General features: G+C 39.9%; 3 protein-coding genes across 16 annotated transcripts in view; 1 reads left to right on the top strand and 2 right to left on the bottom strand.

Annotated features, from left to right (window-relative positions):
• Nucleotides 1-4,583, bottom strand: part of qtrt2 (queuine tRNA-ribosyltransferase accessory subunit 2) — a 56,256-nt gene extending 51,673 nt beyond the window's left edge. For 9 of the 10 annotated variants that reach the window (XR_015863715.1, XR_015863716.1, XR_015863708.1 and 6 more), the window contains exons 1-5: nt 2,934-3,153; nt 2,778-2,833; nt 1,865-1,941; nt 1,275-1,484; nt 305-504 (exon numbers count right to left, since the gene is read on the bottom strand). Coding sequence is in view for 1 of the 10 variants with exons in the window: in XM_088402527.1 (XP_088258653.1) it covers nt 305-504; nt 1,275-1,484; nt 1,865-1,941; nt 2,778-2,833; nt 2,934-3,151 (761 nt within the window). In the remaining 9 variants the exon portion in view is untranslated. Of the gene's footprint in view, nt 1-304; nt 505-1,274; nt 1,485-1,864; nt 1,942-2,777; nt 2,834-2,933; nt 3,156-4,437 lie in introns of those variants that run through there. The other variant, XR_015863713.1, reaches the window with a different exon arrangement.
• ccdc191 (coiled-coil domain containing 191) lies at nt 3,708-18,440 on the top strand. The gene is made up of 17 exons (XM_088402518.1): nt 3,708-3,854; nt 4,323-4,361; nt 4,484-4,619; nt 4,698-4,826; nt 5,004-5,182; nt 5,875-6,053; nt 7,107-7,257; nt 7,325-7,515; nt 8,617-8,836; nt 10,233-10,594; nt 11,771-11,856; nt 12,979-13,061; nt 13,123-13,212; nt 13,471-13,614; nt 14,839-14,991; nt 16,437-16,591; nt 17,888-18,440. Exons 1-17 carry the CDS (start codon nt 3,768-3,770, stop codon nt 18,027-18,029), a joined length of 2,526 nt encoding a protein of 841 aa, XP_088258644.1. The 5' UTR covers nt 3,708-3,767; the 3' UTR covers nt 18,030-18,440.
• Nucleotides 16,426-24,452, bottom strand: zdhhc23b (zDHHC palmitoyltransferase 23b). Of its 5 annotated transcripts, none has more exons than XR_015863705.1 (9): nt 24,262-24,452; nt 23,749-23,843; nt 23,438-23,666; nt 23,147-23,286; nt 21,997-22,569; nt 20,919-21,086; nt 20,346-20,594; nt 19,029-19,178; nt 16,426-16,535 (listed from the first exon to the last, which is right to left on the bottom strand). XR_015863705.1 is itself a non-coding variant. In XM_088402525.1 (8 exons), the coding sequence occupies exons 3-8, from the start codon at nt 23,606-23,608 to the stop codon at nt 19,142-19,144; spliced, it is 1,338 nt and encodes a 445-aa protein (XP_088258651.1). In that variant the 5' UTR covers nt 23,609-23,666; nt 23,749-23,843; nt 24,262-24,452; the 3' UTR covers nt 18,551-19,141. The 5 variants fall into 5 exon arrangements, 1 of the variants encoding a protein (XP_088258651.1); XR_015863704.1 differs by lacking the exon at nt 16,426-16,535 and adding an exon at nt 17,879-18,023; XR_015863706.1 differs by lacking the exon at nt 16,426-16,535 and adding an exon at nt 17,879-18,023 and having other exon boundaries at nt 23,749-23,833.
• Nucleotides 24,453-24,748: the final 296 nt, after the last annotated feature.

The raw sequence follows: 24,748 nt of genomic DNA, 5'->3' as shown, positions 1-24,748 counted from the left end.
AATGAGTGGGTATGCACATTTGATATTTTACATTCTTGTGTTTTTGTTGAATGCACAAAGAGTGTGATAGCACCACTGTACTTACAACTGCAAAATCACCCCTCCAGAAATATAAATACATTATTGTAATTCTTGAATATTTTTTTTTCTCCCAGATAGGTCTTTATACTTCTTTACAGGCTATTTGGATAAATAAAAAAAAATAAAAAAAGTAATTGTCTCCGATGTTAACTGCCAGTGTCTAGCATCTATCGCCTCCTTTCTAATTGCAATCAATGCACCCGTTAAAACCGGCGGCGCTCACCTGGGTTTGTCCTCGGGCAGTTCCTTGGTCATGGCGCCGATGAGCTGAACCCTCAGAGTGCCGTCCAGGCGGCCCGACTGGAGGCCATCCAGGGAGAAGCCCGCCACGGGCCGCTTGGCCGTCTCCCGGGCCGAGCGCGACCTCTCCTCCGGGACATCCCCGCCCTCCACCGCCCCAAATAGCGCCACTCCTTCCAGCTCCTGGCGACCGGTCAAAAGTATCGTACAAATCAAAACCTGCAAACGTGAATCCTTAACATGTGAGCCGATAAAGGGGCTCGGTTGTCATGACGACATATGATGGATTCTTCTTTAACTGATCGATAGTGTGATGACTCATTCCATTATTGATTACACCATACTGGAGAGGTGGAAAATACCATCATTTATCAAAATCAGTCAAAAGTTGTTTTGTTTTTTTTTTTTGCAAAAACTATGTTAGCAGCAGCTAAAATAAAGAAGAGAAGACTGAAATAAAAAAAAAAGAATACAAATAAACATCAACAGCCAAGTGTGTCTTTTCTCTATTTTTCCCTTTCCACCATCCAAAGTAAATAGATAATCACAGTCCATCACAATAATGAGGATAATGGAGAAGCACAAGCAAACGCGCCCACAAATACGAGCACTCAAAGTAGTATAATGACAGTACAAATAATACTGATCATAATAAGGTCATTATCATGACGATCATTACAGGCGTATACAATGTGAATTGATGGATCACTTATTATTATAGCAATCATGATGAAATGGCGGGAAGGAAAGCAAAAAGTGTCAACAAATAAATGACAAGACCAATTACATGATTTCATCAGTTTCATATTTTCATGCTGCTACGATGAAAATAGTTTGAATGAATGAATCTTATTTAACGCATTACCTGGACAGATTTTTACAATGGAACTTCTAATTCACGTTGCATTATTTTCTCCAGGCCAAATGACTCTCAAATTTGAACTGTGCCTCACCTGCGCCGCCTGATGCACCAGCAGACACTCGTCCAAATGGGCCAGGGTCCGTTCAACCGACTTGCGGACCCTTTTGCGAGAGGTGTTCTCCTGCCAGGTCTCGCCGTCTGCCATGCTCACGTAGCAGTCGGGCCGCACCAGCTTCTGCAGGGCCATGAACTTGGCCGCTGTCAGCTCGATGCGTCCGCCGCTTCCCCACACCGACACCGTCTACACGCCAGACAAAAACGGACATTTGGGGACAAGGTTCATTGTTCGCTGGAGTTAGAAAAAAAGAGCAGTTGTGGTTTGTGAATGAGCAAGGTTGTATTGTTGTTGTATCAACATAAGAATACTAATAAACAGTATTTATACTATTTTCCCAGTCCGTCCTTGACCACCAGGCTCAGCAAGATTTCAAGGGGAAACTATTGCTCTGTAGCCTTTGACCCTGCTTTTTCCTATTACAAACTTGACTATAAATTCCTTAATAAAAATGTAACACAATTATTTTGGATGATGTCTTTGGTTTTTCGGAAAAAGTGATCAAAAGAATCAGACAAATGAGCTCTCAGTGATGAATGAAACAAGAAAAAAGGAGAGCGCCTAACCTTGTTGGTTGTGTAACCGGTGGGGCTTGAGGCTGCGGGGTCATGCAGCGAGCAAAACAAAACAGTGTCATGAAGACCTGCGGAGGACGAAAGGTTGGCGGGGAAAATTGCCTCATAAATTCAAAAAAATGGGGCAAATTATTGCAGAATTTGTCACAGAAAGGTAATAATAATCCCATGTTGTGGTTTTAACATATGACACTGTAACATTTCCGCTTCAGATGCCTGAGGAGGCAAAAGCTCACAAGCACATTTACTTTCATAAAGCGATGTTGAATGGAGGTCATGATAGGGCATTTCTATAAATAATACACAGTTTGCCAATGACTACTCAAGGAGAAATCATGTCAAACCTAACTCCATACAACATGACTGTAATCAACCAGTCGAATAGTTTAGAATGGTTGCATAGAATACTTCAAGGTTGCATGTTTGTCTAATAAATATCAGGACTTATTATAATCCATGTTATAAATTATTACAGATATCACATTTTACTTACTCGGGCCACTCTGATCTACAACATTAAAGTTATCGGCAAAATTAAGTTTCCCTTCATCTTAGCCGCTGTGGCATAAGCACGTCCATCTTTCACCTGTGACATTTGTTATCACTTCATGACAGTCTGTTGAGTTTTCAGATGTAATTATTCTGACATGACTGATGTACAGATAAGAAACCAGAATTGAAACAAGATTGGTGGACATGTGTCCCAAATGCTTTTGAAACTTTAGGACAAAAGTGCTTCATGACATTTTTGCAGGCACCTCTATACTTTTTAGTCAGGGCTTTAAAATCACGAACAAATTACTGATCCTTGCGCAGTACATATATTAATTAAAGAGTAATTAATAGTCACGTAAATTTGTCAGCCAAAATACTATTTTCCCAAACTGTCCCCCTTTGAAAGTACCTGAAAACTTCTTAAATCCTTCTTTGAACTCTTCCAAGACCTCCTGATGCTCTGCTCTGGAAAAAAAAAAAAAAAAAAACATGCAGATAAATGATATTATTCAAAGTAAAATACGTGTACAACAAATGCAATGCAATATTTATGGGCATGACTTACAAATGGTCCAGCGAGACTTGGGTGACAGAAGGAAGTTTTTCCAGTGTGTGAAGCGTATCTTGGGTTAAGTGAGGGACTGTACCGCAGTGCGTGTATAGTATACAACCCGGTACCTCCAGGGAGTGTTGTCCCGTCCTGCCGAGCCCCTTCAGGACGCCGAGTCGGCTTCCACCCTGGAGAACTCGAGACAACTCGAGCTTCAACCTGCTAGCAGCCATGCCGCTAATAAACAAGGTTTTGTGAAGCACGTGAATTAGCAATTTAGCTAGCAGGCTGGGGTCTTCTAAGTTCTCCTTTTGTCTCGGAATGCTATTACTACACCACACAACATTCAGCAAAGGCAAAACATATAGTTGCTCGCAAAAAATGAATTCACGCAGCCTTTATTTGAAGAACTATCGCCTACTTTTGGCAGGTTTGAAAGGAAACAAGGCGATGGGTTATGACGTCACGGCGCGCGACTTCAGCAACTCGCACTAAACATCATGGATAATTAGTAATTCTAAGCACTAAAAAACTACTATATCAAGAAAAAATACCAGGACATTAAGAACCACTTTTAGATTGGTTTCGTTTTAATGTGTTCTTTTTACGTTTCGTAAATCTTATTTAGTTGCTATGGTTACCAGAGGGACGCTTAAACGCCCAAGTGCATCAAGGAAAATCCAAACAGTCCAAACAGACATTTCTGCCGCGATAAAACATGTTAAAGGACTACATCAACCAGGAATCATTACAGACGTATTTGATACTCTTTGTTTTGTGACTTTTTAATTATGACTCGACTTTTTTGACACTATCGACAATATAGAAATTACTGTATCTTCGTAACAGATGGCGGCATCACCCGGCAATGAGACTTTGTTCAGGTGTCGGAAGAGCATTTGCAAGAATGCCACAGCAAGATCATCAGGATATAAGGTATGCGTCCTCCATAATGACCATGAACATCATTCCTTATCATAAAGCTTCCTCAATACATTCTCTAATCTATAAAGAAAAGCCTCAAGGATTATTAAATTGAACTAATGTAACACATTTATGATTTTCCCACCTAATCTGCCCATTTAAAGCAAAGGCTAAGCCTTCTCTGGACTTAATCCCCCCGACATTGGCTGAGGTGTGTGTAATCTTTTTGGCAACAGGTTAAAAAAGTAAACTTTTTCAGCTTGTGACTTAAATTAGAACTTTCGGCTTTGACAGCTAGCAAATCAATGTAAAGGCGTTTTTCGTGCGCCAAACGTATGTTTGCAGTTTGATTACATTTGAATCTACTGCAAAAGTTTAACTTTTAAATTCTTAAAATAAATACGTAGATTAATAAATAACACTATTTAAAGTACTGTAATTGGTTGATTACATGTCGGTGTCATTTTTTTTCCATTCCAGAAGCATGCAAGCAAAGGGGACATCGAACATTGGAGAAAAGTGAGCATCACTCAATGTGCAACTCAATTTTGTGTTAAGTCTCAGAATCTGATTAGTGCTGGAACAAGCATTTCACCTGGTGGAATGACTTTTGGGATTTTCTTATTTTCTCCGTTTGTCAGCAAGTGGAGAAGGCCTCGGAGTTTGCCTTGTCCAAGGTCTTCTTCCCCAGAAGACCCCAAACGGGAAGCAAGAGTCTTGCCACGGCCCTGCGAAGCTGGGAGCAGCTGAGGGATCATGATGACGCCTACGCTGAAGGTAGGATTTTTAGAAATAAACGAAAAAAGAAAAAAAAAGTGAGAAGGGTTGTAATGATGACGTGCTTGGATGTCACAGCTCAGAACCTGTTGGGAGACTGGCTGGACAAGACATGGAAGCCTGAGCTGGAGATACATAACCTGACGTGTGAGAAGGGGAGCCCGGGCACGCCGCCGCCCCCTGATTTCAACTACGACAACTTTGATGGTAAAACACTTGCGAGATTAGTGACGATATAAGTATAATAAAGTAAAAGTTCCAGTCAAAAGAGGCTCAAATTTAAATGTAAATACAACTAAAAAATAGTAAAAGTACTCAACCCGGAGTCATGGAAAGGAAAACACACCAAAAAAAAAAGCTCACTTTTGATTGTACGCGATTCAGATCTGTACGACCACCTGGCCGAGGAAGAGGAGCGCAGTGCCGTGGACAACTTCCTGCGAGACCTGAAGAAGCAGGATGTCTTGGATGAAGGGATGATGGAGAAGCTGACGTCAGACTGCGGCAGGACCAACAAGTCCTTCACGGACCCTGTTGTCACCATGGAAGTGCGCCACCAGCAGGTTAGTGCCGACCGAATCTGTTGTGTTGAAAAGGGTGCACATCTTAAAATGGACACTTTTGTTTACTTCCTGCTTTATTAAAAACAATCACCACCTTGGATTTGTATCGGGGATCATTTTTTCACATGAATTTCCATGTCACTTAAAAGCCACGCCCATTAAAGCCATACACACTCAAAGTCACAGTAGAATTTCAAGATGTTAAATAACAAATGTATTTATCCAATTATTTCAGTGTTTGAACAGAACATATATATATATATATATATATATATATATATATATATATATATATATATATATATATATCTCGTATCAAGTACATCGCTAAAGTTACCCATTACTCCTGGTAATTAAGTACCAAAGTACAGTAATAGGTTAACCTAGGTAATCAAATACTAAAGTAATTGAATACTTCAACACCTAAAATAATTAAGTACTTTGCATTCATATTGGACTATGTAGGTCTTTAAAATATCATTTTTTTCTGGAGGGGGCAAATTTTGTGTATCAAAAGTATTAGTGGTATCTGTAATTGATATCGGTGAGTACTCAAGCCTTGCAGACATAATGATATCTGTCTGGAAAAAAAGTGGTATCAAACATCCCGATTAGCCGAATGAATTAACTCTTTCATCGCCGGTAGTGAATGAGTTCTTTTCGCATATCTACAGTTTTTTATTTTTTTGTAGGTGCGGGAGAACAGGGCCATCAACGATGAAGAGGCCAAGCAGAGGCGAGAGAGGGAGCAGGAGGAGAGAAAGAGGCAGGAGGTCAGGAGGAGGCAGCAGGAGATGGTGCAGCAAGAAATTGTCAGGATGCGGCGGCAGAGGGAGGAGAGGAAAGGCCTGGAACAGCGCCTCAAAAACAGGTAACTCCCACAGTCAAATGAAAGGATGAATGAAATTGAAAGAAAAAAAAAAATCTGCTCAGCATGACTCACCACTCTCAATTACACCCGTTGTATTATCCAATGGAATGTGACCTTGTTGAATAGTTTTGAGATGGGTTTTGAATTATTTGAATGGTTCTGAACTTACAGACTAGAGAAAATGATTCATAATGGATGAGTGGTTTCAAGCGGCTGTGAAGGGAACACAAAAAAAAAAGTCAAGGAGCCACTCATGCCGGAATAAATGTGAATTACGAGGTATTTGGGAAATTATTTTCGCCATAAGTGCTCTTGTGAAAACAAGTCAGAAAATGTTGTTAAAATGTTGCCATGGTCAACCGTTTGTAAAAAGTATAGGCAAAGTTTGTTTGATATAAACATTTTATTTAACTGCATTGCATTATATTACCCAACTCCCGAAAAAGATGTAAAATTAGCTTTAGCTTTAGTGGCTATTTAGCTATAGGCCAATAGAATGAGTTTTTTCATCCCCTCTTATTTTACGGTATTTTCCCCGCTTTGCGACAAAAAGAACTGTCATGACCCTAGGGGCTTGGCTGTATTGTGTTGTTGAGTTTTTAGGTAATTGCACTAATCAATAACTTTTGAATGATCAATTGCGTTGAGACTCAAGTTTGTAAGCAGACTTTTTTTTATCTTGGGTGTTCAGTCAACAACAAAACCTTTAATTTTATTTGGGGAAAAATAAGTTCTCCATTTATTAGCGTTTTTTAAATATTTTTCATATAAATAAAATAATACAAAAAAATAAATACAAATAAAATAATTTAAAATCAAAGCATGATTTCTTTTCAAATTTAATTAATTAATGGATCAACAAATAAACAATAATTGTTAATTGCAGCCCTAATCTAGATATTTCTGCATAATGAAAAAAATGGAATTAGAGGGCGCTCCTAAACTTTTAAATTAGTGTTTTCACCAAGCGGTGCCCAATATTTGCTAGATGTTAGCATACCAACAGCTAGCATGTTAGTTTTTGCGCTTACACACACATCCTCACTTTGACAGGGAAAAACTGGAAGGTCAAAGGGCAGCCAAAAGCCTCCAGCTAGCACCTTCCTCTCCCACAATGCAGCATCATCAGCAGCCGCCAGAGGAAAACATGCAACGGCGCCAAGACAAGAAAGTTGAAATCTTTGTTCACCTGCATAACCTGAAGGTCAGTTAGCGGCGGTGCCTTCGTGCTGGCGTGGAGCTTTCCCGCATGTTTACCGTTAGCGTTGCAGTGCCTCCAGAGGCATTTCTCACGCTGGTACTCGGCGGTGATGGAGCAGAGGCTTCGTATGGGCAAGGCCAAGGCTCTGTGTGACTGGAAGAGGCAGCTCGGGGCCTGGCGAGCGTGGCGAACCGTCACGTGGGCGGGAAGGAATCAGCGGGAGGTGTCCAGGACCGAGGAGGAGCTCCGCACTGAAAACAAGTATATATATACAAGAAATTGTAGAGGTTTTGTACAAAATCATCCAATTTTAGGGGTCTTTTGAGCAAATCACCACGGAATATTTAAATTATATTTTTGACCCAAATTGGGTTATTTTGGAAACAAATATTTTTGGAGTATCATTATGGCATCATTTACCGTAATGCCCCAAATATGTGATAGACTTTTTTTGTGATTTTTTCTGGTTTACTATAGTTTTTACATTGTTGCCAAAGTGTTGATGCGTCCTAAGAATGACAACATAGAAAATACTAGTGGGCACAGTCATTGAAAGCGTCCTGCTCTGAGATTTCCCACCATGCACTGTGTTGGTTTTGTTATTTGAACAAGGTGATATTAATGCACAATTCATTTCGTGCACCAGTAAAAAAAAAAAAAATCATATTTTATTTTTTACTAAAGAAGGATTCGGTGAATGGGCGTATGAAACTGTTGGGGTTCGCTGCCTCCAACAAGGTTAAGAACCACTGTTTTAGAGTCTAAAATAAGAGTCTGCAGGTGTCAAATTCTGGTCCTCGAGGGCCGGTATCATACATATTTTACAGGTCTCTCTCCCCAAATCACCTGATTCTAATCATTAGCTCACCAACAAGCTCTGCAGAAGCTTGAAAATGAACCTAATCATTTTAATCAGGTGTGTTTGAGAAGGGCAACTCAAAAACATGCAGGATACCGGCCCTCGAGGACGGGCGTTTGACACTTACGGTATATTTTAGACTCTAAAATATACCGTAAGTGTCAAACACTCGAAGACATGCAGGATACCGGCCCTCGAGGACGGGTGTTTGACACTTACGGTAAAATATACCGTAAGTGTCAAACACCTGTCCTCGAGGGCCGGTATCCTGCATGTTTTCGAGTTGCCCTTTTCAAACACACCTGATTAAAATGATTAGATTCATTCGACTGCAATTTCAACCCTCTTTGCGGGCCATATCAGTCCATTTTTAGTCATTTTATCAAAAATGCATGCCGGGCCGCAAATGTACCCTCGGGCCGTAGTTTGGACACCAATGGGTTAACTATCCCGCCTAATTCCGATACTTTTGTTGCGTTGTTTCCGTATCGGCCTTCCTCCAGACAACAGCAGCTGGCCGAGGAAAGCGACCGGAGGCGCTTGCAACAGCGATGCCTGCACGAGTGGCGCCTGTGGTGCCGGCAGGAGCGCGACCAACGCCAGCTGCTGGCCCAACAAGAGGAAACCCGGCGCAAGATGGCCGCCTTGATCGACGCGGCCACGACGGGCCAGTTTAAACCCTCCGAGACGCTGACGAGCGACCTGTCTGATAACCCCTCGAAGGTACGGGCCACTCAAAAATAGCCGTAATGGAGATTCTGTCCTAACACTTTAGTCCATATGATCCAATATGTTAGTCACACGCACCTTCTGACCTTGCACCTGGTGACCTAAATGCGTCAAGTGCACAATTTTCCACAACTCTGAAAGCGGCTTATGAGGTGAGCTGTGTATATTGAGGGCAGGATGGCGTACGGAGCAGATGGAAATACGGTTCCGTTTTACAAAATAGAAGGTGGAAGGATAGTGGAACAGAGCTCGGGGGACATAAGGAAGCGGCGAGCGGGAGATGAAGTTATACGGTGTGGAGGTCAGTGCGGAGGGCGCGCTCATAATCAGGTTTGCGCTGGTTATGTGTGGAATTGTGGGCCGAAAAAGTCACGGAGGAATTATACGATACGTGCGTTGTCCAGGAGGATAGAAAAGCAAAATAAATGTATTTTTTGATGGCTTTTCATTTATGTTTACTTCATTAATTTTTGGGGGGTACTTTCCCCCCACCAGACATAAAAAGATATACCGTATTTTCCGCACTATAAGGCGCACCGGATTATAAGGCGCACCCTCAATTAATGACATATTTTAAAACGTTTTCCATATATAAGGCGCACCGGATTATAAGGCGCACCCTCAATGACATATTTTAAAACTTTTTTAAATTCAAAGTAATAACAATAAGTCTAAACTCTCAATAGCATAATAACTCAATGTTAATATGAGCAACCTTGTTCAACTGTAAACACACAAAAGAAACAGGTAAAGCTTACTTTATCACTTTATTCCCCATCTACCAATCTCAATATTGATCCATATATAAGGCGCACCTGATTATAAGACGCACCATCAGCTTTTTAAAATAATTAAGGCTTTTAGCTGCGCCTTATAGTGCGGAAAATACGGTATGTATTTTATGTATGTAATTAGTTGTTAAACAAACTAACAAATCGGGAACAAAAGCAAAAAAAAAAAAAAAAAAAAAAAAAATCCTGGATTTCGATTACTGCGGGTATTTTTGTGAAAATAACCTAGCGATGAATGAAGTAACGCCTTATGATTTTTATTATTATTCCAAGTATTCACGTTTAATGCATCGCTGGCCTTTTAATCTCTGAGTTTCAAATATTCGACTGCATTTGAATGCACCGTATGCTCGTCTTTACATCAGCGGCTACCAGAGATTTGTTGAGTAATTTTCAGCTAATGAAAAAACTACAAATTGGCGGGCGTTTCTAAACTTTTGACCGGCACTGTAATGAAAGCTGCCGCGCCCAATAAACTTTGGATAACATCTCCCAAGATCATCTTAAAGGGTTCATCCCCCTCTAAAGTAGTTGGAAAAGGTGAACCAACAGAAAAGGGAGTTTTATTTTGGTGTAAGCCTCTTTGCCGTGACCTGCAGGATGACCCCCGGAAAGCCATCAAGACGCGACATCGTAAAACCCCTTCGGGTACTCGGGTCCGATTCAGCCGCCGCGAGGAAAGTACCAAAACGGAAGAGGAGGAGGAGGAGGAGGAGGAGGGCCAAAACGGAGACGGCGCGGCCGAAATGGACGATGACTCATCCGGCCCGAAGACAAAAACCTGTCAGGGGGGGCGCTTTGAAAACCGCCACGCCGCCCAAAAGAAGATCATCATGCTGCAGAGGAAGCAGCTGAAAGAGCAAGAGGAGGAGATCGCCATGCTTAAGCGGGAGAAGGTCATGTGCGCCTGGGAGCTGGAGGCGCACAAGAATGCTGCCTCCAGACACACTGCGCAGATAAGGTGGGATTTGTTTTCAATATTTTTATGGCGGCTTATCAAGCCTCTATGGAGGACCGAGAGGGCCGAAATTAAATCAATAAATGCGCCGTTAGATAATTCAATAAAAATGTCAATGTTTCGTCAATTAATTACATTTCTTGAAAGCTCATGAAGGTCCCCTATCATCGTAGTCGCCACGTTTCCATCATCTTCAGGCCATACCGATTGATCGGACAAGATTCGAGCGGAACAGGCTTTGGCCCCGCCTACTAACTTTGATGAGCTAGTTTGACAGATGAAATTAATTGAAACACGGCAACAGTAGATCATAAAATAATGAAATAATTGTGTTTATTTTTTAAATATATAATTATTTTTTAAATATATCACGATTGATGATTTAATTAATTAATGATGCATTTAATGAAAAAATGATTTAATGGATTCCGTATTGAAAGAATTAATGAAACATTTATTTCATAAATGAAACATAATTAAACAATGAAATGTTTACATAATTAATGACCCTTTATTTAATTATTCAATGAAACAGATTGATTTAATTCTAATCTAATTAATTAGATATTAAAAAAAATAATTACACTTTTATTTAATAATTTAATGAATCACTGATTTATTTAATATTTAATGAATCATTGATTTATTTAATTTTGCAATTAAATGAAACATTTGGTTAATTAATAGCACTTCATTCAGTTATTTAATGCAGCAATTAATTTATATTTAATTATAATGCATTTAATTATACATTTAATTAATTAAACACTGATTGACATGATTTTATTTCTAAAACATGTATTCAATTAATGAAACATTTAATTAATGAAATTTTATTTCATTAATTAAACATTTAATCAATGAAAGACGTCATTAATGAAATGTTACAATAATTAAACATCAAATTAATTGATTACACCTTTATTTAATTATTGAATGAAACATTTATTTATTAATTTTGGAACTTTCGGCCCCCCAATAATCCTCTTGGTGAACATTAAAAAAAAAAACGCATTCGAGTCCAACCAAGAGTGAAATCATGACAAAAAGTCAAACTCGCATGTGTTCAAATTTCAACAAAAGTTCCAATCTGCCGTGCGGACCTTTCCGAACATCTCCGGCATGAAAAGAAGCAAAGGTAATCATGTCACGTCCCTAATAAGCTTGCCGCCGTTGCAGGGCGCCGACGCAAGCGGCAGAAGCCGACGCCCCCGATACACCCTCGCCGCAAAAAAACAAGCTGCAAACGTGCCCGATCATCTCAGGTGAGAAAAGCGCGTATTCTATCAACGACATTTCTCGAGAAGGATTTGTTTGAAAGTATCATTCATTAGGTTTTTTTAAATGCCATATTTAAAAAAAAAAAACAATGAAACAATGCAGCTTTACAGCTGATATCGTATCGGATCAATATCGGTATCAAACTACTCAAGGCTGTCGTATCTTAAGTGATTTATCAAGGCACCTCGAATTATAATCTGGGTTATAATTGTTTTGGAAATGTCAATACAGTTTGTTTTTATTTCATTTGGATTTTTCATTTATATACCGTATTTTCCGCACTATAAAGCGCACCTAAAAGCCTTAATCTTTTTAAAAAGCTGATGGTGCGCCTTATAATCCGGTGCGCCTTATATATGGAAAAATTTTGAAAATGTCATTAATTGAGGGTGCGCCTTACATATGGAAAACGTTTTAAAATATGTCATTGAGGGTGCGCCTTATAATCAGGTGCGCCTTATATATGGAAAAGGTTTGAAAATGTCATTAATTGAGGGTGCGCCTTATAATCCGGTGCGCCTTACATATGGAAAAAGTTTTAAAATATGTCATTAATTGAGGGTGCGCCTTATAATCCGGTGCGCCTTATAGTGCGGAAAATACAATGTATATATAGAGGGCTGTATGGAGTCAGTCTGGACAATTACAGTTTTAAGCAAAGTAATAAACCCAACATAAATGCATCTAAAGAAGGTTTGATTAATAAAACGTTTTTAAATTGTGTGCAAAATGTTCAGAGAAAATGTATCCTGATTTAACATCAGTCTACTTGTTTGACCCAATTATGGGTCAAAATTGGGTCAATTTGGGTTGTTTTACACAAAACAATCTAATTTTTGGGGTGGTTTTATCCAAAACAACCCATTTTGGGGGGTTATTTTGTGTTAAACTAGAGAGTTAGGTCAATTTGATCCAACTTTATGGGTTATTTTAAACAAAAGAACCCAAGTTTTGAGGTTGTTTAGTCCAAAATGACCCATTTTGGGCACAAAAAAAATCTGAAAGTTGGGTCGAATTGATGAAAATATTGGGCCAGTCCTTATTTTTCCTCATAATTGGGTTGTTTTGAACCCAACAGTTTTTTAAGCGTGTCTTTGCGTTGTCAGCCTTGGAAGAGCGAGCTCGCATCCGCGCCGAGCGGAAGAGGCAAACGGAGGAACTCAAGAGGGAGAAGGAAGAGGAAAAGCGGGTGAGACTACAACACGGACTGCTAAATTGATCTCATTAATATTCCAGCGTGTTTTGTTTAGGCGGAGAGGAAAGCTGCCGAGGAGCGGAAGCGAAAGGAGGAGGAGGCGGAAAAAGTCCGGATGCGGCAGGAGAAAAGACTGGCCAGGATGGTGAGACATTCCAGGTTACCAATGGCGTGAGATTACCGTAATTCCCCAAATATGATGCGGGTATAAATGAGAACCGACATCCACCATTTGAGTCATGTAAAACATGATAATGCCCTCCAGTGGACACGTTTTATAGCTTCGGGTTTGTTTTCGTGTTACACTTATATTACTGTGTTGTGTTTCAATTGCAGTGTAGGAAATGTCACTGATTTTATTTTGGCCTTAAAGCTCACTCTTGCCGCCTCTCTCGCTGCGTAGAAGGAAGAGGAGAAACGAAAACAGATGAAATTACAGCAGCTACTGGAGGATCGGGCCCGTGCGCACTACAACGGAAGATTGCTACGTCGCCGGGGCCTGGCGCCATGGAAACGACTAATAGCGCTCAAGAAGTCTAACGAAGAGGTAACTGAATCCTTTCTTTTTTTTTTAATTGGCAGTCCACTAACCCCTCTCCTACATTAACATTGAGGTTCTGGTTTTATCCAACACTTTAGAGGATCGCTGACCTCCAAGTCCCAATTATACACAACATTCATTTGAATAATAAAATCCTCACTTCGTCGGGCGTGAAATTCGAGTAGAGACAAATCAGAAAGCTGTGAAAAAACAAGTCATTAATGTACTGTATTTAAGGTTGTGTTTTTTATTAGAAGTAACATTTTATTCGCGTATTAAAAGCGGCTCTCCATTGCTTCTAGCGGCGCTCTCTAGTGGTACATGAAAGAATCACCAAATTAAATGGTCAAAACTGTGAGATACTGTGAGACAAAGGAAAACGTAAATTTACTAAGTATTTGTTAAGCGCAGTTCAGTTGTATTTAACTTTACAGTTGCATTTTTCAAGGTATTTGCTGTTAGATATTTGAGTCCTAAGATACGTTTATTACAAGGGTTATGTTTCAAAAAATGTCCATGAATTAAGCATATATTTTTTCGTTTGTTGCATGTCTTTGGTTAATTATGATTTTTTTTCATTGTTGGTATGTTTTCTTGTCTATGACATTAGCTTGTTCAGTTATCATCGTTTTTATGTTTACAGAATGTTTTTTGGGGGGTTTATTTATGATTTTTTTTATTATTTAATTTTGTCATTCTTAAACTGTATGCTTTTTTATTGAAAATATGTATATATTATATTTATATATATATATATATATATATATATATATATATATATATATATATATTATATAAATATATATATATTTATATATATATATATATATTTATATATATATATATATATATATATTTATTTATTTATTTTATTTATTTATTTTCCACAAAAGATGAATTGTGCTATAGTGGGAGAACACTGCAATTCAATAATTATATTTTATATTTAATGTTACAGTTTGGACGAATAATTGCTCACCGACAAATTTGCGAACAATATTTGTAAAAAATATGCCTTTTGTGGGTATTACATGCAATAATATATACATGTGCATTATATATACATGTTACAGTTTGGACGAATAATTGCTCAGCGGCCATTTTTGCGAACGGTAATTGTAAAAAATACGCCTTTTGTGGGTATTACGTGCAATAATATATACATGTGCAGCACATGACATAATTTGCATACCCTTCCGTTGTTTGTGCGACTGTTTGCGTAACCGCCAGCTGGCGGCGAGTCACCACTCGGAGTCCCTCCTGAAGCGAGGCTTTCTGCGATGGCGCCAAGTGACGAGAGCCGCTCTATCTGAGAAGGAAGCTCACGCCGACCGGCTGCACCGGAGACTTTTACTCCGGAGGAGCTTAAGCTACTGGAAAAGAGTGCGTACGCAGCACACGCGCAGACACACAAAGACGCAGACGCTCAATCGGGATGGCAGCGGTCCATCCTCTGGCAGTGACTAATCTCCACGCTGCCCGCATTCCATACCATGTTCCCTATGTGAGAAAATAAGCTCGGCTCGGACTTTCCGGTTAATACGAGTTGGGCCTTTATCGCTTTACTCCACAGCAGAAAGCGTTAGAGGCTGAGGAGCGCTAATAAAGCCGGGCCAGATAGGGGAACAATTTGAGCACAGTCCAGTGAGTCCTAATAGGTTTGAGAGCCATTTGGAGCATAAGTGGTTTTAAGTCGGTGTTTCCCAAACAAAGTGATACAGAGAATTCAATAGAGCCCGAAGAATTCAAGCAGTTTGTGATTCAATGCAAGGGTGACTATCAGAGATGCTCAACACAACCGATACCTCACTTCTTGAGGTCACCGATACCAAGCGCCGATACCGCTATTGCTTTTGATGCAGAAAATTTCCCTGGGAGCTGATACTAGAATTGACCATGCTCTTGGAGTAATTTCATGACCACAAAGTAGAAATTACAAGTAAATTGCCATTCGCGTTTCAAAATTAGTATCTGTAATTGGTATCGGTGAATATACAAGCGTTCGGACATCCCTATTTGTAGATTTTACGAGGGATGGGTACGGAGTACTGAGTACCAATACCAAATATCGGTAGCGAGTTGATACCCGGACTTATTTCCCGGTATCACTACTCGCGATGGGAGCCGATACTAGCATTGAGTGGGCTCTGAGATTAATTTCATAATCCCAAACTAGAAATCACAAATTAGGAGAAAAAAAAATGACATCAGTTTGTGTTTCAAAAGTACTAGTAGTATCAGTAATTGGGATCAGTATCGGTGAAAACACAAGGGTTGAATACTCATACAGGTATCGGTTAGAAAATAAGTGGTATCGGACATCCCTGTTTGTAGATTTTACTAGGGGTGGGTGTGCACCGATCCCAAACTAGAAATCAAATATTGGAAGGGAAAATGCTATAAATTTGTGTTTCAAAAGTTCCAGTAGTATCGGTAATTGACATCAGTATCGGTGAATACTCAAGAGTTGAGTACTCATACTGGTATCAGTTAGAAAATAAGTAGTATCGGACATCCCTTTTTGTAGATTTTACGAGGACGGGTGAGTACCGATCCCATTTTTTTTTTTTAGGAAATGTATAATATGTAAATAAATGTATCTATAAAAGTATATAATGAATAACTTTTTTTGTCCCTTACCTTTACAACAGTCGATTAAGTGACAGAACCTTTGACTATTTAACTTTTACAACAACAGGCAAAAATATTAGGTTCTTCTTCGCAGGGGATCAAGAATCTATGCCCGTGAACTTCGTTGCGTGTGCGTGATCAAATCCAATGACTCTGATTGGATTAGAAATAATGATATTTCCCTACCGCCACGGCAGCTGGAAGACCTGCGGTTACTTCAGGAGGCGCAGGCGGACATCTTCTGCCGCGCCCACACGCTGAGGAGGTTCCTGCGGGCTCTGCTGGACCACGTGAGCCTGGAGAAGAAGCTGGAGCTGGAATATCAGCAGATGGCCGAGGAGCAGCGCGACAGGTCTGGAACGGCGCACTTTGGCCTGGAACTCGGGCAACTTTGCAGTTAGTCAGAAAAGCAATAAGTGTCACCCAGGCCAGATGATGATAAATGAGGTGTTGTGAATAAAAAGGCATTTTTCGAGCTCCTGCGCGGTCAATTAGGTTGGTAAGCGTGCGGAAATGTTTTGCTGTTGGCAGTGTGCCATCTTAACAATGTATTTTGATTAGCATAATGCAAATTAGTTGTCTTAAAGATTGGGATGTGGATATCGTGGGGGGGATTAACTCATTCACTGCCAAAAACGTATTTTTATGTTTTTGTTTTTGAGGAGTCCAGACGTTCAATACCAGGTATCTACAGTACAAGATTTATTTTTTTACTCTTAGGCTTGAGGATGATCTGGTACTAAATGAGTTCATTTTTTGATTCCCTGCTAAAAAAAAATGAACATGCTCTTATTTTTATGTTTATTTATGGTTGCATTTATGATAATATTCTCTTAAAACTAGTTTTTGCTATTAATTAGAGATGTGCGAGTACTGATCCAAAGTATCAGTAGTAGGTCAGTAACACGACTTATTTGAAAGTATCGGTACTCAACACGGTAGGCGATACTAGTATCTGCTACTCTGTTGGAATACAAAATATAAATTACTAATTAGAACAATAGAAAATTCAATCCCAAAGACATATTTCTGTTTTCTAAGCGTTTTATACTGAATATACTTATTTATACAGTATTATATATATGTTGTAATAACTAGCGACACCCGGTGGTTTGGGGTGTCAATACAAAAATTTCTATTGTGTCCCGTTTGCGAGTTTCTGTTGAATGGATGCATGCAAAAATCAAGGGAAATGCATGATAAAACATTGGGTTTAAAATACGTCCAAAATTGAGACTATTTTCCATTTTCAATGGCAGTAAACGAGCCCGACATGGGCTAAATCTGACTACCTCTCAACCTTCCATTTGCAAGCATTTAGAAGAGACGCCAGCGTGGCATATTGAAAGTCGTCAAGTTTTGACAAGCTTTGCAATATTTTAGCCATTTAGTGTTTTTTTTGTATGCTTTTCTTTTGATATCACACATCAAAAAGCCCAAGTTGGGTCAAAATTTCCTGCAGGGGTTAGATAAACAACTTTCAAAATTCATCAACAGCTCACTTTGTGCCTTAACGTGAAATCTTCTTAATCATTCGCTACCGCTGACGGCTATAGACGTCTAGGATCATTTGAACGGGCGTTGGATTAGTGAATTTTAAATGTATAAGTGAATTTTAAAACTTTTTTTTTTCTTTCCCTGACTTCAGAACGGCACTAGGGCGATGCTTGCGAGCCTGGAGGCTGCTTCCTAGTCTGCAGCGCAAGGAAAGGGAGCGCCAGGAGCGGCGGGAGAGACTTTGCAGGAAAGTGACTGAGGTGTTGCCCACTTTCTGGTCACGTCCTCTGTGAGAAAAAAAAAAAAAAAAACTCCCAAAGGCCTCAATGACACTGCGCGTCATCAATCATTTATTTGGAAACAAATTACGGACACACCGATAGCCATATGATGTTATTTTTTCATTATTTTTTTCAAGTAAAAACAGATTTTTACCAAATAAGGCAAGAGGGATGTGGAGTGTAAACTGAACTGATTTGGAATCAGTTTAAAAAAAAGATTTGTTCACCTGATCATTACGTGCTTCATGACTTGTGACAGCTCAATTTCCACACATTACATAAAACAATATGATAAATGATTGTAAAATATTGTATTATGATAAATATTTAAATTATTTAAAACAATAATACGATTTTAAAATAATTAAATACAATAGATTTACTCTTTTATACATTTCACAATTTACAATAAATCTATTATTGAATGATCTGACTAATAAAAGAAAATATGAAAAAAAAATGGGTGGGTCATATTGCAAATATGAATATTTAATCATATTTAATAATAATATTTAATAAAAAAAAATTAATAAGCATTTTAAATGATTAAATATTAATAATTTTCATATTTCTATATAATATTTTGCAATAGCTACATTACTGAATGAGCTCATTTAAAAAAAATAGTAAAAATACTACCAACACATTTGAATTCAATGAGTCCCGTCACAAATGTGTCAAATAATTATGAGGTAAATCCCAACAATTGTTTAATCATCCCATCGTACTTTTTCAATCAAATTATAGCAAGTAGAATACTGAAGCAAAAAAAAAAAAATGAAATGTTCCGCCAAAATGAAAAGACGAATGAAGTCAACTTCTCATATGAAATGATGCGTAGCTCCGAATATGACACAAACGCTCGATGGGCGGAGTTAAACAACAGTCGGCCATATTTTACTCATTTATTCTCCGGTGAAGCTCGCGCGAGTGTTTTTGGAATGCGGAATGAAAATTGAGCCCGTATATGAAAGCGAAACCCCTCAACCGTAAATAAACGTATATTTGTACCTGTCCGAAAAAATAGCGGGCATGGCTACCAGCGCCGTTTCGCGTCACATGCAGATCAGGTGTCATCTGGGCGTGACGACGCCCCGAAAACGGGATGGATGTTGAAATGACTTTCACGCGTGACTCGTCGCCTCGGTTCCCCGGATGGCGCTAGAAGGGGACACAAAAGACAAATCTCGGTGTTGGAAGGAAAAGTCAAGGGGACGGCTGATAAATGAAGACGACGCAATGGAAAGGGGAGTGAGATGCATAGAAATGGGACATTAAATGGGGCGGGGGAGGACATTTTTGATTTTTTTGCATCTATTCAAAGGACATTTTGCTCCATTTTCTCTCGTGTGCCATTTTGGAGAAGTACATTCTAAGGACACTCCTTAGTAAGCCACAGTAAAATAACTGATTTTTTTGCAGAAGATAAAGAATATATGTCTGCAACTATTGTTTAAATGCATCTTCATGTGCTGCTCCATTTGCGTTCGGAAGTTATAACATCAGTAATAATATAACATAAATTGTCTTTCAGTGACATAAGACCATTTAACAAGTTGCTTCATGTTCCAGTTGATTTGCTCTTAATTTGAAAATAAAAGCATGCTTTCCCTGTCATGTAATAAATCAGATTTGTAAACACTTGCAGGAACCCTGGTAAAAATCTCATGTACCCCTTCCTGTACCCCAGAGGGTAAACCCCTATTGAGAACAGCTGCTTTACAGAATTGCACTTCATAAAAACAAAAAGCACGCAGTATAAGTTAAATATAAAGGAGTCACTATAATGCAATTTAGCAACAAGTTGCTTCCATGTTCATGTACATATAAAAAAAGAACACAGTAATAACAAGTACATATAAAGCAATTCACCAACATGATGCTTCATTTTCCAACTAATTTGGTCTTAAGTTGAAAAGAAAATGTTGATTTTCCTGTCCCAGTATAAATTTTGTTGATATCTGAACAACTTTACTTGTTTTTTTCTTCAAGTTAATCAATTCAGCACACTTGTAGGACAAGACATCTGTCCACTAGTCGGACAACTACATATTGTTGAGGGAAAACTACTTTCACTCGAGTCCAGGACGATAGCAACAATGTGATAGATGCCCAGTTTAAATGCATACTTTGAGGTACTAGTAGAGTAAAAATTATTCCAATAAACCACTGGTGTGCTACTAGTAACGGTACGAGTACATCTTGATGACTATCGAAGAAATTCTGCGATCAAGGTCACCATGACGGCAATAAAGGAGTCCGGCCGTGCTTGTAAGGCCCAACGCTGCCCTCTAGTGGCCAAGGACGGAATAGCATCGCTGCGCTTACACATCTGTCCGTCGGGTCCTCGGCATGGTCAAAAACTCGAGCCAGTTGGCGCACAGGCCCCGCGAATGGACACCGGTGTCCACCGCCAGCCCGCACAGGGCCCGGCGACCTGAGCGCTGCCTGACGGCGGCGCGGGCCTCGCGCTCCGTCACGTTGAAGCTGATGTTGAGCACCTGAGTCAGCAAAAGGTGGAGGACACCGCACGTCACCACCGTGCAGTACCAGGCGCAAGTGAAGCACAGGGAGGCACTGAAACAACATTAGGAGGCGCTAGTGAGTAGCACCAAAGTAATCAATTACTTTAGCACTTAAGTCGTGATTTGCTTTGGGACTTGATTATAATGGATCAAAAATCGATTAGGCACTATGATCACTAATGATCACTATAGTTTTTAATTAGTTTTTAATTAATTTCATAGTTTTTAATTAATTTCATGCAAGTCATTTTGAGACCCTCCTTTAGCTAAACAATTGAAAAAAAATGGAAATAAGTACCTGGGATACGATCTCTGGATAATTAATGTCTTAAGATATAGCTTTTACCTTTGTCAGTAAATGAATGTTTCCATGCACCTGTATTCCTCGTAGACACCTGGGCAGTAGAACAGGGCGGTGAGGACGTTTTGGTCCGGACAAACACTCTGCAGGACCAAGCTGATACCGTACAAGGATGTGGACAGGAAGAGGACGAGCGTCAACAGGAAGCTGCGGTGGTTATCCTGGCCCACGCAGCTGTCGATCCTGAACCGACCGCCGTGACGGGTAGGATCCGTGGCGGGTCCGCGCAAACATTCAGGGTAAACAAAAGACGATGCAAAGATCAGCGTTTCATTTCATTGAAATGCAAATCATTTTTAAATATCTCTTTGAGCATAATTTGTTGGCAACCTGTGCCAAAGCAACAATTTCAAGTGAATTGAGGAGCTTCATTTAGACAAACATCTATTGCCGTCATCTCGTCTGTATTTTAATTATCTTTATAATTTATAATTATCTTTTTAATTAACTTTTCTTGTCTTTTAAATGTGATTTTTAAATGAAGTGGTATGGCAGTTCACAGTGAATATAAAGTCTACATACCCCTGTTCAAATGCTAGGTTTTTTATTTATCAAATTCTCACAAATCCGTGCTTAAAGTGCCCTATGACCTTAAAAAAATCATGTGCTGAAGGTTCAGATAATGACCCAAAAAAGCCTAGCTTGAGAATGTCAGGTGACCAACAGGTGAGCCATGATTGGTGGTAAAAATCTGGCATTTCAAATGGGGTGTGTAGACTTTTTCAGTGCTCTATATATTCTTTTTAGATTTTAATTTCGCAACTAAATGTATAGTCCATTTATTTAGCAATTTTCAGCAATAAAACATTTGTATTTTGTCTATAAATTTGATGACTAAATTATTTTCCACATACAATTAATGCTGCAAGAAACACATATTACGGCTTTCCCGCAATCACGTGCTGAGGGCTCCGATAACGACCAATCACAGCCCAGCTTGTGAATGTCACATGCCCAACAGGTGAGCCATGATTGGTCATGAGCATGCGATGTCATTTTTAACGGAAAGCTAGGATAAAAAGTGTTTTTAAAGATACTACTTAGTAGTTAGTAGTTATTATATCCAATTATTTACGTAAAGAGCGGAACCAACCAGACACAGTGGTGGTCGTGACGCAGGACGCAGACCCCGCAGATCCGACAATGTCCCGCCCTCGGGGGCCGGACTACGCGGCACACCGGACACCAGTTCTTCCCATTTGGCTCCGCCTCTTGGAGAACGGGATCTACTTTGGGCTTCACAACGCCCGGGCCTCTCTTTGCGTTGGCGAGGCCCAGCAGGACAAGAAGGACTCCCGTGGTCACGACCCCGACCTGAACGTCAGCCACGCCCCCTCGTGGAACCACTTCCACGATGAACACGTAGTACGTATAGGCCAAGGAGAAAATCGCCAGGCTGAGGAAAAACAACGTCCTGGCTCTGTTGCGGTGGGTAAAGTAGTAGTACCACAGCAGCAAGGCAGGAAGCGTGATCAGAACCGCCACGCCGAGCAGGAAGTGCAACGCGGCCAGGTGCAAAAGCGCCGGAAGGAGAACCAGGGGGGGGATGACGGACAGGTCCACTCTGCGGGCGCCGCCCCGCAGCCACGGGATACGAACGCGGTCGCTGATGTCAGCGGCCACGCGGGACAGAGCCTCTGGACTTTGAGCCTCTCGCTTGAAAAACCTGAAAAAGGTCGCCCGACTTCTTTTTTTCAACTCATTCACAACCGTATACATGTGAAAAATAGATTTTTACCTGAATGAGTTAAGGAACAAAAAAAAAACATTAAGGATTCCATTAAATAACCTCCTGAATGTCAGAGGTTAGGTTTGCGGCGTTTCACAAACGACCACGTCGTTACGTGCCACCCGTCGACCCGTCACGTATGACATTATAGCTAGCTAATAAAGTGTAATAAAAACGCCCCCATTTGCCCCTGAGTTCTAAGCGTTATATAATGACTTTTCGCCAGGAACATGAATAATGATTGACCCTCCGGATATTGAAGGTCTTGAGATGGTAATTTTACCCGAACAGCTAATACGTCATGATTATCATATAAAATGTGTTTACAGTATGCGGTCGGAGCGCCTGCGACCTTCTGGTGATGACTTTTTCACAGTGAAATCAATTCAAATCAAATCGTAGCATATTCAACGTAACTTTTCTTGTTGAAACAAAAATCCGTTAGCGTGTGGAGTGCGCTTCTTAAGCACTCAATTTAGGGAATTATTTCATTTTGGGATATGTTTGAGCGGACCTGTCGCAGGCATCATCCAGGTCCTCGCAGTCGCAGCAGCAAGCTCCCAAGTGAGAACGCTGGCCGTGTCTGTTGACGTACTCGCAGCAGCACAATGGCTCCTTTTCGTCCTCGATTTGTCTTTTCTTCATGGTTGACAACTGTGCTGAGAAACAGTGTTGCATTAAAGACAGTTTTATTTATATGGCGTCAATTGACAACAAGAGTTTTTATTTCTTGGATGTGGGCCTGAAAAGTCTTTTTCGAGTTCTGTGTGTGCCAGATCAGGCGCTAATGTTAGCTTGTCCATACCTGTTTGTTCTCAGTTTGTGTCTCACACTTTACTTGTATCTCCGTCTTTCTTCTCTGTTGGGTGTCCTCTCTTTGACAATCGGTGTCTCCCAGGTCACCAGGCGGGCTTTCGCCGTCAATTTGTTCCTCTTCAGCTTTCTCAACACCAGCAACTAAATCTGTCCGTCTCATTGTTATTCGTCTTCATGGCGCAGAAATAGGACACAATGTCCTTTTAGTCCATTTTGAACTAGAGAAAAAAAAGCAGTCGAGAAGGTGACCACATATTCCAGCAACCTTGTGTATGAATAAAGCTTAACATATGGGCTTACTTGCGTTCAAGTTCTGTTAGAATATGCAGTGAAACTGGTCTAGGTCGCCACTGTGACCCAATGACTGAATCAGGTAGCTCTGCCCCTAAAACGTGCTGATTTCAGAGAGAGCACGCAACTGTTTTGAATTGTGGAAAATGTCTCCTTGAATGGTTGTCACGTGACGTTACGTGTAACTTTCTTGCGTTTTCAGTTGCTATGGTGGCGTTGCATAGCAACCAATTATATTAGCTCACCCAGAGCTACAACAGTGCCTTACACGTGACAAAAAAAACTTTAAACGATACAAAATACAATAAATGTGACTTTTTTAGCAACTTTGCTCAAAGAAGAGTAAAAGTTAGTAACTTGTTGCATTTGCAATACAGCCAGCCAATCAAAACGCGACTCGGAAAATTTCAAAACAATTAAACTCTTTCACTTCCTGGTTGTACCGCTGGTCAATTAGATTTTTAATAATTTAAGGTTCGATATTGCTCTTATACCGTACAAAACTGTAAGGGGAAAACATACCAGAAAAGTTAGCTCATGGCTCATTTCTTTCGATTTCACTTCTCGCAGAAATAGCAGTCGTTCCCGGTGTGGTGAGAGTACTCGGAAACAAACGGTTAATGAGGTTTTAATACATATATTATTTGGTGTGGTTTAAAAAAAAATCCAACCCTTTGGAGTTTTGGTTGTGGCAGTATTTTTTTCTTGCTTGCCTTGCCTGTCGCGTACTAATTACGTCATACAACAGACACCGCCGTGAATGGACAACTGCGCGTGCGCAATGATTTTCGTCACCAATATATATTTTTTCTTGTTATAATTGTGATTTTTTTTTTTAGTAATACATACATCTTTTTCCTTGGAAAGAGAAATTGCGTATAAAAGTTTTTTTTTGTCTATTTGAACTTGAAACTTTGTATCTTTGAAATTGTTGAGCTGTTCCCTCATCAAATATTCCCCTTTAAATTTGTGAAATTACATTTTTTGTAATGTTTTTGCGTTTAAAAGG

This window comes from Hippichthys cyanospilos, chromosome 19 (genome assembly GCF_059441005.1).
Source record: "Hippichthys cyanospilos isolate Australia breed blue-spotted pipefish chromosome 19, RoL_Hcya_1.0, whole genome shotgun sequence".
NCBI classification, from domain to species: domain Eukaryota; kingdom Metazoa; phylum Chordata; class Actinopteri; order Syngnathiformes; family Syngnathidae; genus Hippichthys; species Hippichthys cyanospilos.
This window is presented reverse-complemented; position numbering and strand designations above follow the sequence as displayed.

Coding starts and splice junctions, on each gene's coding strand:
- zdhhc23b (XM_088402525.1), bottom strand. CDS start 23,608: ATGAGACGGACAGATTTAGTTGCTGGTGTTGAGAAAGCTGAAGAGGAA. Junction 22,570..23,146: donor CTGGATGATGCCTGCGACAG/GTCCGCTCAAAC, acceptor GACCTTTTTCAG/GTTTTTCAAGCGAGAGGCTC. Junction 21,087..21,996: donor CACGACCACCACTGTGTCTG/GTTGGTTCCGCT, acceptor CGGTCGGTTCAG/GATCGACAGCTGCGTGGGCC.
- ccdc191 (XM_088402518.1), top strand. CDS start 3,768: ATGGCGGCATCACCCGGCAATGAGACTTTGTTCAGGTGTCGGAAGAGC. Junction 8,837..10,232: donor TGTCTGATAACCCCTCGAAG/GTACGGGCCACT, acceptor CGTGACCTGCAG/GATGACCCCCGGAAAGCCAT. Junction 10,595..11,770: donor AGACACACTGCGCAGATAAG/GTGGGATTTGTT, acceptor CCGCCGTTGCAG/GGCGCCGACGCAAGCGGCAG.